This window comes from Rhincodon typus, chromosome 18, assembly GCF_021869965.1.
Source record: "Rhincodon typus isolate 14 chromosome 18, sRhiTyp1.1, whole genome shotgun sequence".
In the NCBI taxonomy this organism is placed as follows: domain Eukaryota; kingdom Metazoa; phylum Chordata; class Chondrichthyes; order Orectolobiformes; family Rhincodontidae; genus Rhincodon; species Rhincodon typus.
In genome coordinates, this window is record NC_063349.1 from 21,215,853 (window position 1) to 21,229,787 (window position 13,935).

A 13,935-nucleotide genomic window follows, 5' to 3' on the forward strand; every position below is an offset into this window, starting at 1 on the left:
AGTTCTGAGGAAGGGTCACCGGACCCGAAACGTTAACTCTGTTTTTTCCTTCACAGATACTGCCACACCTTCTGAGCTTTTCCAGCGACTTTGTTTTTGTTCCTGATTTACAGCATCCGCAGTTCTTTTGTTTATTTTATTTAGCATCCTGGTACATCTCTTCTGAAACCTCTCCAGCTTAATAATATCCTTCCTATAACAGTGAGACCAGAACTGAACACAATACTCCAGAAAAGACCTCATCAACTGATCTCTGTGCAGGTCCTTGACTGGACCGTAAAGATACAGAACCCCTGACAACTCCCAACAGTCTACGACAATGTCCTTAACTGACTGTGGCAGGACCCCTTGATAGATGGCAGGGCCCCTTGACTTGATTGAGAACTACATCCCTTAGACTTTGAGGTTTGACTATTTGGTTGAAGCACATACAGTGTGTTTGTGATGTAAGCTGCTGGTACATGGTGAAGGTGTGATATTGATGTGGCACAGTTCAATACAGCAAGATGTCTGGTCCCTTGAATAATTAAGGCTGCCCACCATTGTGTCTGTGCTAAAAGGCAAGGAAAGATAAAAGTATGCCGTGGCTGTAAGTACTGAATGAGGTGGGAAAATGCAAAACAGCAAGGCAGAAATCTAGTGAACATCCAGGTAAGCACTAAAATAACACACTCAGAGCTCTAAGATGTACTCTGTTCTGATGCATGAGATGAGTGGTTGTCCCTACACAGAATGTAGTCTTGTAGCAACATTGTAATGAAAAGTGTGGGTGCACTGAAAAGTGCAATATTGAAGTGGTGAACTATATTATCAGTGGGTCAGAAATATGCCACAATCATGTAGAGAAGAATATTGATGCCAATCTCAGTAGATGAAGGATGCAGGTAGCTATTCCCCTTGGAGCTTGCCCTGGGATATTAAGAAACACTGGCTAAGGTGAAACCTGGAAGAGCGAGCAGCGAGCTGGAGCTACCAGGTGCCTGCTCCAACTTTCATGTCAGGAATTGGCAGTCTATAATTTTTCTGTACTGCCTGGTGATATAGCAGCAAACTGCATATAAATAATGTGAGATAATGAGATGTTAATGCATGCAAACAGACATCTCTTCACTCACAAGTGAGATTGCTGTCTCGTGTTAAAACTTTGAATGGAAAATTACACTTACTTTGCTTGCCATTATGAATCAAATTTTTCTGATCTTGCCACATGTTCTCAAATGACATACCATTACCCAACTCTTTCCGGGGCTGGGAAGATTCCGGCCTCTGACTTCTTTGTCTGTTGCATCCTTGATCTCAGCTGTGACATTTCTGCAAGTAATCAGTAAGTGAGCGCTAAAAGAGCAAGTAGTGAAGCATGAGGTGTGCCCTGGTCCAACAATGTGCTGGGCGCTTGTCCCTGCATGCAAAGTGGCCTGAGAGGAGCAATACAGTGCAGCATAGTTTTGAAGTGGAGAACTGTATTTTAAGTGGGTCAGAGCTTGATATGCCATGATAATGCGGTGAGGCTGGATTGTGTCCAGAGCAAACCACCATGGAAGTGGGGTGAAAGTGGTTACTGTCCATGGAAAGTACCTGGAGATATTGGGACTGCTGTCCTGAGGGAAGCGTGGAGGGCCAAATGCTGTGCTGGATCCACCAGGTACACACTCTGACTTTAATTTCAGGAATTGACAGTTCTCTCTGCTGCATGGATAATGAAAAGTTGTACATCAATGTGACGAGATTAAATCATGCTGAAACGTGAGTGCATGTAAGTAGGTGTCTTCGTGCTCACTAAAAATATACTTTTCTCAGTGTTCAAAACTTGATCTCCCATTGAGAGGCACTATCTGTCTTTAGTCTAAATCCTTAAACCCCCTCCCCCACCATCACTCAGCTATAGCTTGAGATCTAGCCACAGTCCTAGGCCTCCAGAGTGTGTAGTCTGGGCAACAACCACCATCTCCCAGTGGTGTTGCCATTTTAGCAGGCAGAATTCTATCTCTGGGTCCTAGATCCTTGGAAAGGCCCAACTCTGTCAAATCAAGTGCCTAAATGTTTGTTGAGGTTTTGAGATCTCTTGCCAACTGAAAATTCTGTGATAGAGTCATCCATCACCTACATTAAATCCAGCCCACAGAACCACTATGACATAGGTGCAGACTACTTGACCCATTGTCTGCATGCCAACTCTCTACAAGAGTAAGTAAGCTGGTTCCATGCCTCCTCACTCTTTCTAAGGCTTTGAAATTTGTTTAATCCATGTTGACTTTGTCTGTTATATTAGGATCTTCCAAGTATATCCAATTTAGCCCTTTTAATTTTTAACAAAAAATTAAATGTTCTCTTGCAATGTAATTTTATTATAATTAATTAATTATATTATAATTAAATATAAATGCTATTATACTTTAATTATATATGATCCAGTGGAAATAAGTGCTAAAAATAAATAAGCTTTAACTAAACGGTTTTAGCCAAAGTATTGTGGTATCCATGAGTACTGAACATAGTAGGAAAACTACAAAATCAATGGACGGTTGGAGACAAAAAGATAAGCATATTGCTGTAACTTGTAAATTCAAAAATTTGAAACTAACGTACTTGTGCTTTCTTGACAGCTTTGAAAACCTAAATAGACTTATTTCAGAAATATAGTACTCAGTTCTAAGGAAGTGTCACCGGACCTGAAACGTTTACTGTGATTTTTTCTTCATAGTTGCAGCCAGACCTGCTGAGCTTTTCCAACAACTTTTGTTTTTGTTCCTGATTTACAGTATCCGCAGTTTTTTCAGTTTTTATGAACCAGGAAGAATTGTGTTGCTATCAAATTACATTCTATTGCACTAAGTAAGGCCTAAATTTTCATCACAATGGAGAGGTGACTATTTAAATCACCAACTGCCTCCACTGGAGTAGCATTTTGACATCCGATAGTTTGGAGTCTCCTTAATGTGCACCTTAGAGCAGGCGAGAGTCGATCTGAATTTTACGGATATGTTTGGATAGCCAGGGTAATCTTTTGGAGAGATACATGGCCTTATGGATATAGTGCTGAGACATCTTTTGGTGGATGGTCATTCTTAGGACAGGTCAGGTACCCTTTCGGGTGCCAGGAGGCAGATCAGGTACAATTGGGGTGGGTTGAGGGGTTGGGCGCTCAGGTACATTTAGGAGCATTAACAATAGCAAACCTGGTGCCTAAAAAGTGCACAAACCTCTAGGAACTGTCAAACTTCCAAAGAAATGTCAAGCTTGGCAAGAAGTGTCAAACTTTATAAGAACTGTCGAAATATGTTTTTCTCAATAGAGTGTAGTCTGCTGTATAGAGCTTTAAGTAATAAAATTTAGTAAGTTTTCTCCTATGTGTATGAGTACTAGTGAATAGGAGGTTAGTTGGCATGGTAAGTGAATAAGAAAGGGTGGTGAGTAGAAATATTGCTCGGCATGAGTTGGCAGTGTTGAAAATGGGTTTATGAGGGGCCTTGGTGCATAGGTAGAGAGACATAGAGTGTTGTAGAAGCATGAAGGGCCATGGGAACGGGGTAGAGGGGCATGGGGGCATAAGACACCGTGGGGAAGGGTACAGGTCATTAGGTGTTTTGGGTGGCAGAGACGGGAGAGTGAACAGATTATTAGGGTTGAGGGTTCGAAGAATGTTTTATGTTTTATTCTGTTATTTTAACAAATGGACATATTTTTGGAACCTAAGGGCTGGCTTTCTACCCAACCCACCTTGGAACCCAGCAGGTATCTCTAGATTCCCAGCCTGAATTCCAGTCTAGTGCACCCTCACCACTGCAGACTGAAAGTGGGGATTGTGGCTATCATTCTTAAAGGTTAGGTTTGTTGTGCTGAAAATACTCCCACCTTTGCAACATGATTCAAGAATGAAAATCAGGGCCGAAATTTTCTGGCAAATTGAGTGAAGATTTGATTTTGGAGTATGTATTGATAATTTTTGGGGTTGAAGCCAAGAAAATGGAAGGATTAATTAACAATCTGTTCACATCTAATTTATTACTATAATCATCTTGTATACATCTTCCTTTTAGGTTCCGGGTACTGTGCCACAGGATCGTCAATGACAACATTTTTACAAATCTCATCTTGTTCTTCATCCTCATGAGTAGTATTTCTTTGGCAGCAGAAGATCCTGTCCACCAGAACACAAGAAGAAACCAAGTAAGTTTAAAAATATGAAGCTTTGAAACCAATAGTGTATCTGTTGCATTTAAATTGTGTGAATTAAATATTTCAGACAATAACAGAAAAGATTCAGAGATAGTAGGAACTGCCGATACTGGAGCTTGAGATAACAAGGTGTGGAGCTGGATGAACACAACAGGCCAGGCAGTATCAGAGGAGCAGGAAAGCTGATATTTCGGGTCTGGACTCTTCTTCAGAAATGAAGAAGGGTCCAGACCCGAAACGTCAACAGAAAAGATTTATTTTGCATGGTTAAAATTAACAATACTAAATTTATTTTAAAATTATTTCTGTGGAAGTGATTGCACTGAAGTGATTTCACTTCTGCTCAAGGTCACTTCTGCTCAAGGCTAGAGTTCATTTTCCTGCTCCTTCACCCCTTCCCACACAATTGGTATTCAATCCAGGTACAAATGCAGTAAAAACAATTCAGTCTCTGTCCCTTTCACATAGCACTAGTTGTGGGGTGCAGAGTTGTAGGACCTGGCCTGTGACAAGGAGGAGTGTAAAGCAAGTCAGCATCACTGTGAAGCAGACTGGGAGGAGGGTGCAACAGGTCAGCATCACTGTGAAGCAGACTGAGAGTGTGGACCTGCATGAGAAAGGCAACAGTGGAAGAGATAATATCAGTTGGCAGGAAACCCCTTCAACCCGTTTCTACCTGTCAGATTCAAAGTATGATGTCATAGGAAAATAAGTGATTGGCAGGTATTTCTTCAGTGTCCCTTTTGATTGACCATGTGCTTTAAATCAGGAGACCTTATTACAGCTGAAGAGTATAGTTAGGAAGTTTGCTTCTAAAATATCGAATATCCAAATTAATTAATTAAATTGAATAGAGGTGGCTCAACAGGCTGTAGAACGTGTTTTGGCTGTAGTATGAGTGGGAGCTATTGGACACTGGTGTGATCCACAATGACCATACCTGCAGCAAGTGTTGGATGCTTAAGGAATTTTGTCTTAGAATTGAAGAGCTGGATTCTGAGCTGCAGACACAGCGAGACATCAGGAAGAGGGAGAAGCACTTTGTCACTTAGTTTAAAGAGACAGTAACATTGCTTAAATAAATCACTTCTAATTTCATCAGTGACCAGGTGCAGAAGTGTGTGGCTGGGATTCAGGCAACTATGGGGATTAAAAATTTAGCTTTGAAGGATTCTCAGACAGTATTGTTGCCTAATAGGTATGATGTTCTTGCACACGATGTCTTCAGTGCACGGACTGAAAGGTGGATGAGCACACTGACTTAAGGACCATGGTACAGAGCATCATTCAGGAGAAAAGAGAAATGTGGTTGCAATAGCTCATAGTGAGAGAAATAGTCGCTGTCCTCTACAGCAAAGGTAGAAAATTCAGAACGCTGTGTTGTTTGCCTGGTGCCAGGGTTAATGACCTCAGAGTTGGAGAGGAACTTGGATAGTGAAGAGGTGAACAATCAAACTGTGATGGCAAGTAAGCAGAAAAGTGCAGCAGAGCTTAGTATCAGAATAAAAGTAATGGTAAAGTCACAGCTTAAAGCTTTTTAGCTGAATGTGTATAGCATTTTTAACAAGATAGGTGAGCTGGTGACACAAATAGAAATAAATGAATATGACTTGATAGCTATTACAGAGGTAGCAATGGTTGCAGGAAGCCCAAGACTGGAAACTTAATGTTCAATGTGATATTTTGGAAAAATACAGTAATGGATATGATGTAGTGTTAATGAAGGATGATATTAGTATAGTGGTGACTACTAATATAGATGCATTAGATTGTAATGTAGAATTTATTTGTTTGGAAATAAGGAGTAGCAAAGGAAAGAAGTCATGGGTGGATGTCATCTATAAGCCCCTGAAGACTCGCTTCACTATAGGGCAAATTATGAATCAGGAAATAATGGAGGCATGTAAGAGGGCAGCACAATAGTGATGAGTGATTTTAATCTGTATATTGATTGGACAAAATCAAATGGGCAAGGGTAACATGGAAGACAAATTTGTAGGGTGTATCACGGGTTGTGTACCTCAAAGGGTTGTGGGGACTAGATCACTGAAGGTCCTTATAGAAGAGGTAGATAGATATTTGAAATGTGGAAGAGTTGACAGCTCTGAGGAGCTGGCCTGAAAGTGGATGTGAAGCCTTGGGCAGATCAGCCATGACCTTATTAGAAGAGCATTGCAAGTTTGAGGAGCTGAATGGCCAACTCTTGCACCTTATGGCCTTGTGTTCATTTACATTTGTAGATGGTACAGGTCAGATGTATATATATAAGATGCTATGGCGAGATTAGGTGTAAGGGATGGAGGGAGCAGAGTCAGACAAGCCAAGTTAACCATGTCTCTCAATATACCAACTTCAAAAGAAATTCTGTAACTCATGCCTTGACTTACTGAACCTGCCTGAAACTGAGTCCCTACAGGAAAGAATCCCAAATGAATACTAGCTTTCCCTGATAATCATGTGAAATAGTATTCATATATTTTTGCAATGATACTTAAGAGTAAACTCTTTCCTTTCATTTTTTTTATCTTCCTTGTTTGTTTGTGTGTATGCATGTCTTGACATGATCCCTTGGGTTTCAATACATGAATAAACCGTAATTCTGATTTAAATTTGTAGAGCATTTGTTGTGGGTCCTGTTAAAGTTAGACTACATTGACAGAAGATTTGAAGATAACAAACCACAGCCTGTTTAAGGGGCAAATACCAATGCTCACAGACAGAAGGTCTAGAAAGTGAAAACGAATTGAGTTTTCTTCTCTCTTAGACAATGCAGTATCCTTATTTCTTTGCCTTTACTCAGCAAATTTCAGTCTGTAGTGAAAATGCAGTGCCTGATTGTCATGATCCACAGATCCAATCCCTGAAGGTTCATCCTTGAGGTCTAATACTACCCTGGACAAACTATTTACTTGTAATAATTATTTTCTTAAAAAACCTCTCCTAAAGTACAGCTATGCTAGTGTTATTAATTATCTACATGTTTTAGTCTATTCAGAACTCGTGAAATTCACAATCCTTTTGGTATATTTCTGATGATATTTTTGTTTTTACATAGCAGAAGAATATAAATCAACCGTTTATAGTTAGAATAATGAAAAATATCAAGCGGTTCAGTACTCCAAGAACCAGAAACAATTCAGGAATTCAGTAAAAAATGGAATGTGATATATACAGTTGCTGTAAAGGAGTGGTCCTTACATAATCATCTATATGTTGTAAGTTAAAAATAGCAAATTACTGACATGCCATGAATAATGCCACAATGCGCCACAGCAAATCTGCTAGAAATTAATATTTAACCCCTTTTGAGGTATGATTATGGTTTTGGCCATTCTTTTCCAATTCTACTTGTTCACATTTACGATGCTTTGCTTATAGAAAAGTGCACTGAATTTAATGCTATATTCTTATTTTACAGGTCCTTACCTATGCAGATTATGTTTTCACGAGTATCTTTACAGTGGAAATCATATTAAAGGTAAGGCATATAAATTTTGTTTGTGTGATTTAATAAATTTACACTTTTTTTATGAACAATAATCACAAAAATATTAAATGATGCTGCATGAGTCCTTTTACAAAAAGACATGCTGAAGAAATTGAAAACTGCAGATCCAGTGACTCATGAAAGGACAGCAACAATGTTCAAGATTATACCCGTACCATTTTGCATATGTACTTTCATTGGGCAAGATTATATACTAGAAGTACAAATGCAGCAAATCTAACCTAGAATTTCTTGTGGGATTACTGATTATGGCAAAGCTTCAAATGGTATACATAAGTTGACATTCAGGGTCAGCTGGCACAAACCAGAGCTTAAAACAGGAAGAAAGTCAGATATGTTGCAACTTGAATCTGTAGTAAAAGACATCTAGTTACACTATTAAGATATGACGTTTGATAGCCTCAAAAAGGACTACAATTTATCTAAAACAAACAGTAATTGCTGGAGCAACTCAGCAGGTGTGGTAGCATCTGTGGAGAGAAAGCGGAGTTAACATTTCAAGTCTAGTGACCTTTCTACAATTCATCTGTTTTATAAAGCAAGCGTTACAAATTGGCAATTGTACATGTGCTTTATAACTGTTCAGCTGTTTACTATGAACTTGCGGTACTGAATTTCATGTACCTTTTCAGGGATCAGAAGCCAAGCACCTTTATGAGCTAATAATTTAATTTCTTTAATCCAGTATTTTAGACTTATTAGCTTTGTTAATAATTTAGGTATCATGAATGGGTAATTAACAACAATGAAGGGGGAAATCAATTTGGATGTGTTTGGAAGTCATTCATTTAAAGCGTTATCGACATAATCAAATACCATAACTGCATGACACTTATGTAAGATTCAACATGGTATAATTTATTATTCCTTATATAAAAAAACTGTAAACTCTATATGTACCATGAACAATGCCACAGTAGATCTGCTAGTATTTGATTCTTTTGAATTCCTTTCAATTAAATAGTTATTCTAATTTTGAACAAAGTCAAAATCATATGGAGAATAATGGGCCAGATTTTCTGAGGAGTGATGCAGAGTTCTGACAGATCTTTCATGGTGCAGAATTCTTGGGGGAAGGCAAACTTTGCCTCCTTTTCATGCAGTCAGCTACCATATTCTGAAATTTAAATGTACAGAATCACAGACATTGACAGCTACAGTCTAAAGGTAAGTACCTCAGTTAAGTCTGAGGTTAGGATGCCAGGGGGGTAGGCTTCCAGGTAAATGGGGTTCCAGGTGGGAATTGTGTGCCAAATGGGCATGTGATAGGGTACTATGTATGTAAGATGCTAAGTGGGTATGGGGTAAGGTGTCAAGTGGACAGGGTGTGAAAAGAATAGGTTCCAAGTGGAGAGGTTAGGTGCCAAATGGTTAGGGTGCAAATTGAGTAGGTTCCAAGTAGTTAAAGTGGCAGTTGCCAGTTGAGTATGATGCTAAGTGGTTAAGTGGTAGGGTGTTAGGGTAGAGTACCAGGTGGGTAGGGGGCAGATACATGATGCAGTGTTTTCAGTAAGTTCTGGTGAATGGGAGATATCAAATCTAAAGGGGTAGGAGAGTAGAGGAAGGGTTGCCTGGTAGGTTGGATCCAACAGTGGACAAAGAGAAGCTCAGGTCCCGTGGAGATAGAGGAAGATCAGTTCCACAGCCAGAGTAGAACTGCAAGTCCCATTGGATGGAGGTTGATCGGGTTCAGAGCAAAGGAAGTGAGGGAGTGCCTAATGTGGGAAAAAATGGGGGGCGGAGGAAGTCAGTGTCAGTTCTGGAGTGGGGAAGGGAGGTACCAGCTCCAGAGGAAGGGAATGAAGATGTTGGGTCTGGAGCAGGGTGGGGATGAAGGAACCGGGTTAGGGGGAGAGCGTGGTGGTGGGGATACAAGAGCAGGTGTCAGGTCATGGTCTAGAAAGTGTAGGGAGTGTGGGGAGTTGTGGTTGAGTGTGTATGTGTTAAACATGGGGTTGGTTGAATAGTTACTCAGGAGTTAGAAGTTTTCGTACTGTACAACTCTGTGACTCTTGCATCCAAGCTGGCTTTTCACAAACTACTTAAATAGTTTCTGTCTCCTGCTTTTTTTCCCTATGTAACTATGCATAGGACCCACTCATCATAGTTAAAATAATTATTTCAACCCAGTTGAACGGTCTTTGACTCAAAGAACGAAACTAGTGCCTTCATTTCAAGGTGGGAGCACTGAAACATCATATTTCTTTAGAAACTCTGCAGGTATGGCCACATCTGTGGAGAGAGAAACAGAGTTAACTTTGAGAGTCCATTGATTCTAATATTTCTATATCTAGTCTTGGCTTTAGTAACCAATCCACCCAAGTACAGCATTGAAAAAGACTATAAAGCATAATTTACCTTATGTTGAGAAGGAAGCTCATCCAAAGATGTTTGACAGATTTGACATGTGTATGTAATTGCACAATAAATTGGATTTCTCATGGTGAAATGCAATATTAAGTTAGGTGAAGACAACATAATCAGAACCAAATGGTTCATGCCTTAACCTGCACGAAATAAATAGGTTACAGAAATTAAATTTCATGTAGATTTAATTATTTCTTTAAACAATTTCCAAAAAAAATTATAGTTTAGCATTAGGAAGCTCTTGTATCGATGCTCATTTGGATATTTTTATTTTGTGGACCTCAACTGTCAAGTTTCATTAGGATGGCCAATTTATATCTACTGCTGATCAGTAGTGAGAGGTCTCAGGCCACTATCTTCAAATGCAAGTTCCAGACATTTTCTGAATGTAGGCAAATTTCTCAGCTTATTAGCGCTAAAAAAACTACTTCCAGTATAGACAAAAAGACAGGCATTAGTGTAAGAACAAGTCACTTTTGTCATGCAATACCAGTTACATCTAGCAAGTACAGAAGTAACATTGAAATTGAAACTGAACAATAACAGCCGTATAAAGATTGTGGCTACAAGAGAAGGTAAGAGGCTCAGAATTCTGCGGTGAGTAATACCCTTCTTGACTCCACATACCCTGTTGGCCGTCTACAAGCACAAGTCAGGAGTATGATGGAATACTATTGATTCACCAGCATGAGTGCAGCTCTAACAACATTGAAGAAGTTCAGCACCATCCTGTACAAAGCAGTTTGTAAGGTTGTCATGCGATTTCCCACTTTAAACATACCCTGCATTTACTGTAGAAGCATAGTGTCAGCAATGTCTACCACTTTCAAGATACACTGCAGCAACTCACCAAGGCTTGTTCCCAACAGCACCTTGCAAACCCTGCAACCTCTATTGCCTCAAAGGACAAGCCCAGCAGCTGCATGGGAACATGATGAACACCAACTTGCCCTCAAAGCCACATACCACTTGACTTGGAACTATTTCACTGTTCCTTCACTGTCAGCGAATCAAAATTTTGGAAAATCCTTCCTGAAAGTATTGGAAGTGTATCTTCACCACAGGAGCTGCAATAATTTAAGAATGTGGATCATCACCATCTCAAGAGTAATTAGAGATAGGTATTAGATTCTGATCTAGTGAGAAACACTCACGTCCTTTAAAAGAATAAATCAAAAGTAAGACATGTCGGTGTAAGATAGTATATGTATGGGAGACCAGTGATTTGTGGAAGAGTCATTGTTTTGACAACTTATTTGATTGGACATTTTCCAATTGATTTAAAGTCAGTCCATCACTTTAAGAAATGGAAAAGCCAAGGGTAAATCCCTGTGCATCAGTTTTCAGTTGGAAATAATCTTTTAATTCATATCTATTTAAATATTTCAAAACACTAAACAATGTTTTTATAGTTATCAAAGACTTTGTTTTAATTATATTTCATTTGAAAAATATCGTTATGGCCAAATCTTTGTGTCACTTTTCACAGATGACCGCCTATGGTGCATTCATTCACAAAGGCTCCTTCTGCAGGAATTATTTCAACATACTTGACCTGGTTGTGGTTAGCGTCTCTCTTATATCGTTTGGAATGGAGTGAGTTATAAAGTAGTTTTGTGTTTTTTAACTTAATAAAAATGTTCATCTTTTGCCAGTGTAATTTATCAGAAAATTTGGATTGAGAAGTATTAAGCAAGTTGTGTTAGCTGTAACTTTAGTGTCCCCAACCTACATTACCTCTATTCTGCGTAATGTTTGAGTAATGTGTAATGGTTGAGATGGCATTTCAAACCAAAAGCATTGGAAAGAAAAAAATAGCAATTCAACCTACAGTGATATCAACAAAATCATAAGTGTAAAGCTATACAATGATCATTTTAAAACAAATAATTCGTAGTTGAATTTGTTTTTCAGAAGTTTGGGAAGATTGTACTCAAATATTCCAGATCCAATTAACATTGTTCCTGAAAAGAATCCAAGAATTCAAACATTCTAATAGCTGAAAATGTAAAAAAAATCCTAAATTAGTTGATCTCTGTAATAATACACTTTTCAATTTTCATCCAAATAATTTTATTTATCAATGTTAAAATTAGATCAGATGTTTTATTCATATCAAAATGTACATGCAATAATTATTTAAATTAGATGTTATGCAAAAGATTAATGGTGCCCTGGGATTTACTACATCAAAGAATTAAAAATATTGAATCATTAATATACATATTTTGTTGTTACACATTTACTCGACATACCAAGGGCTTTTTTAATCAAGAAAAGCGAAAGAGGAAAACAAAGGAATTAAGCATCAATTAGCATATCATCAGGTGTTGAATAGAAACATAGAAACGCTGAATATAGGAGCAGGAGTAGGCCATTTGGCCTTCAGGCCTGCTCCACCATTCAGCATTATCAATACTCCCTTTGATCCCTTAGCCCTAAGAACTATATCTACATCTTTCTTGAAAGTCTTTAATATTTTGGCTTCAACGGTTTCCTGTGGCAGACAATTCCACAGACTCACCACTCTCTGGGTGAAGAAATTTCTCCTTATCTCTGTCATAAAAGACTTATCCTTAGGCTGAGACTCCTAATGCTTAACTCCCTGGTTATCGAAAGCATCCTTCTTGCATCTACCCTGTCTAATCCTGCTGGAATTTTATAAGTCTCTGTGAGAGTCCTCTTAATTCTTTTAAACTGATTCAGTCTCTCCTGGTATCTCAGTCCCACTATCCCAGGATTTAGACCTGTAAACCTTCTTTGCACTTCCTCCATAGCCACTGCATCTTTGCTCAGGTAATGAGACCAAAACTGCACACAGTACTCCAGGTATGTTCTCACCAAGGCACTACTCACCATAATAGACAGTTTAAGTTCCAAGTGGAGTAGAACAATATCGCTTCATTGGAGGCCTCACTGATGATGTTACCTAGCATGGTGACAAAATGTCTGAATGAAAACAAGCCAGCTTGGCAAGCAAGTCAACAACCTCAATAATCTACCTACCTGTTTTTGCTATTAAAGTGGATAACCTCACATTTATCCACATTATAGTGCATCTGCTATGTATTTACCTTCTTACTTATTTAAATTACATTAAAGCTTCTCTGCATCATCCCGTACGTACCCTCCTGCCCAGTTTTGTATCATCTGCAAACATGGGGATGTGACATGTAGTTTCCTCATCTAAATCATTAATATACATTGTGAATAGTTGGCAGTCCAAGCACTGATCTCTGCGATCACTGACTGCCACTCAGAAAAAGACTTGTTTATTTCTATTGTTTTCTGCTGGCCAACCAGTTCTCAATCCATTATTATGGATAATTATTAAAATGTTATTATTAAAGATATGATGAAAGGATACTGTGAAAATATTCAGCTGATCAGAGAGAGCCAGCATATATTTACAAGAGGTAGGTCATTCCTCACAAGCATGACTCAATTTTTTTGAAGATATACTGAAAGCAGAAAACAGCAAAATGTCTGAGTATTATTTATATATACATGCAGAAGGCATTTGATCAAGTCTCTCATAAAAGAGAGAGTGTGGCCATAATCTTATGTATATCTGTGCAACGTGAGTTATGTGAGATGTGTGCAGAAATGAGCAAAGTCCATCTCAACATCGGAAGCAACTTGCATGATCTTTCATGCTTTTCACACGCAGCATGATGAGATTCTAGTTAGGCAGTGGCTAGTTGCCAATTGACTCTGACTATTGCTTGTTAAACATTTGTTAACAGCCCAGAGATAGTTGGAACTGCAGATGCTGGAAAATCTGAGATAACAAGGTGTAGAGCTGGATGAACACAGCAGGCCAAGCAGCATCATAGGAGCAGGAAGGCTGACGTTTCGGGCCTAGACCCTTCTTCAGAAAATTT

At 38.8% G+C, this 13,935-nt stretch overlaps 1 protein-coding gene across 1 annotated transcript in view; it reads left to right on the top strand.

Annotated features, from left to right (window-relative positions):
* The window catches only part of LOC109920177 (voltage-dependent L-type calcium channel subunit alpha-1C-like), a 656,132-nt gene that overhangs the window by 402,349 nt on the left and 239,848 nt on the right, over nucleotides 1-13,935 (top strand). Inside the window, exons 20-22 of the mRNA XM_048607862.1 lie at nucleotides 4,038-4,167; nucleotides 7,595-7,654; nucleotides 11,541-11,647. Coding sequence (XP_048463819.1) covers nucleotides 4,038-4,167; nucleotides 7,595-7,654; nucleotides 11,541-11,647 — 297 coding nt within the window. The remainder of the gene's footprint in view (nucleotides 1-4,037; nucleotides 4,168-7,594; nucleotides 7,655-11,540; nucleotides 11,648-13,935) is intronic.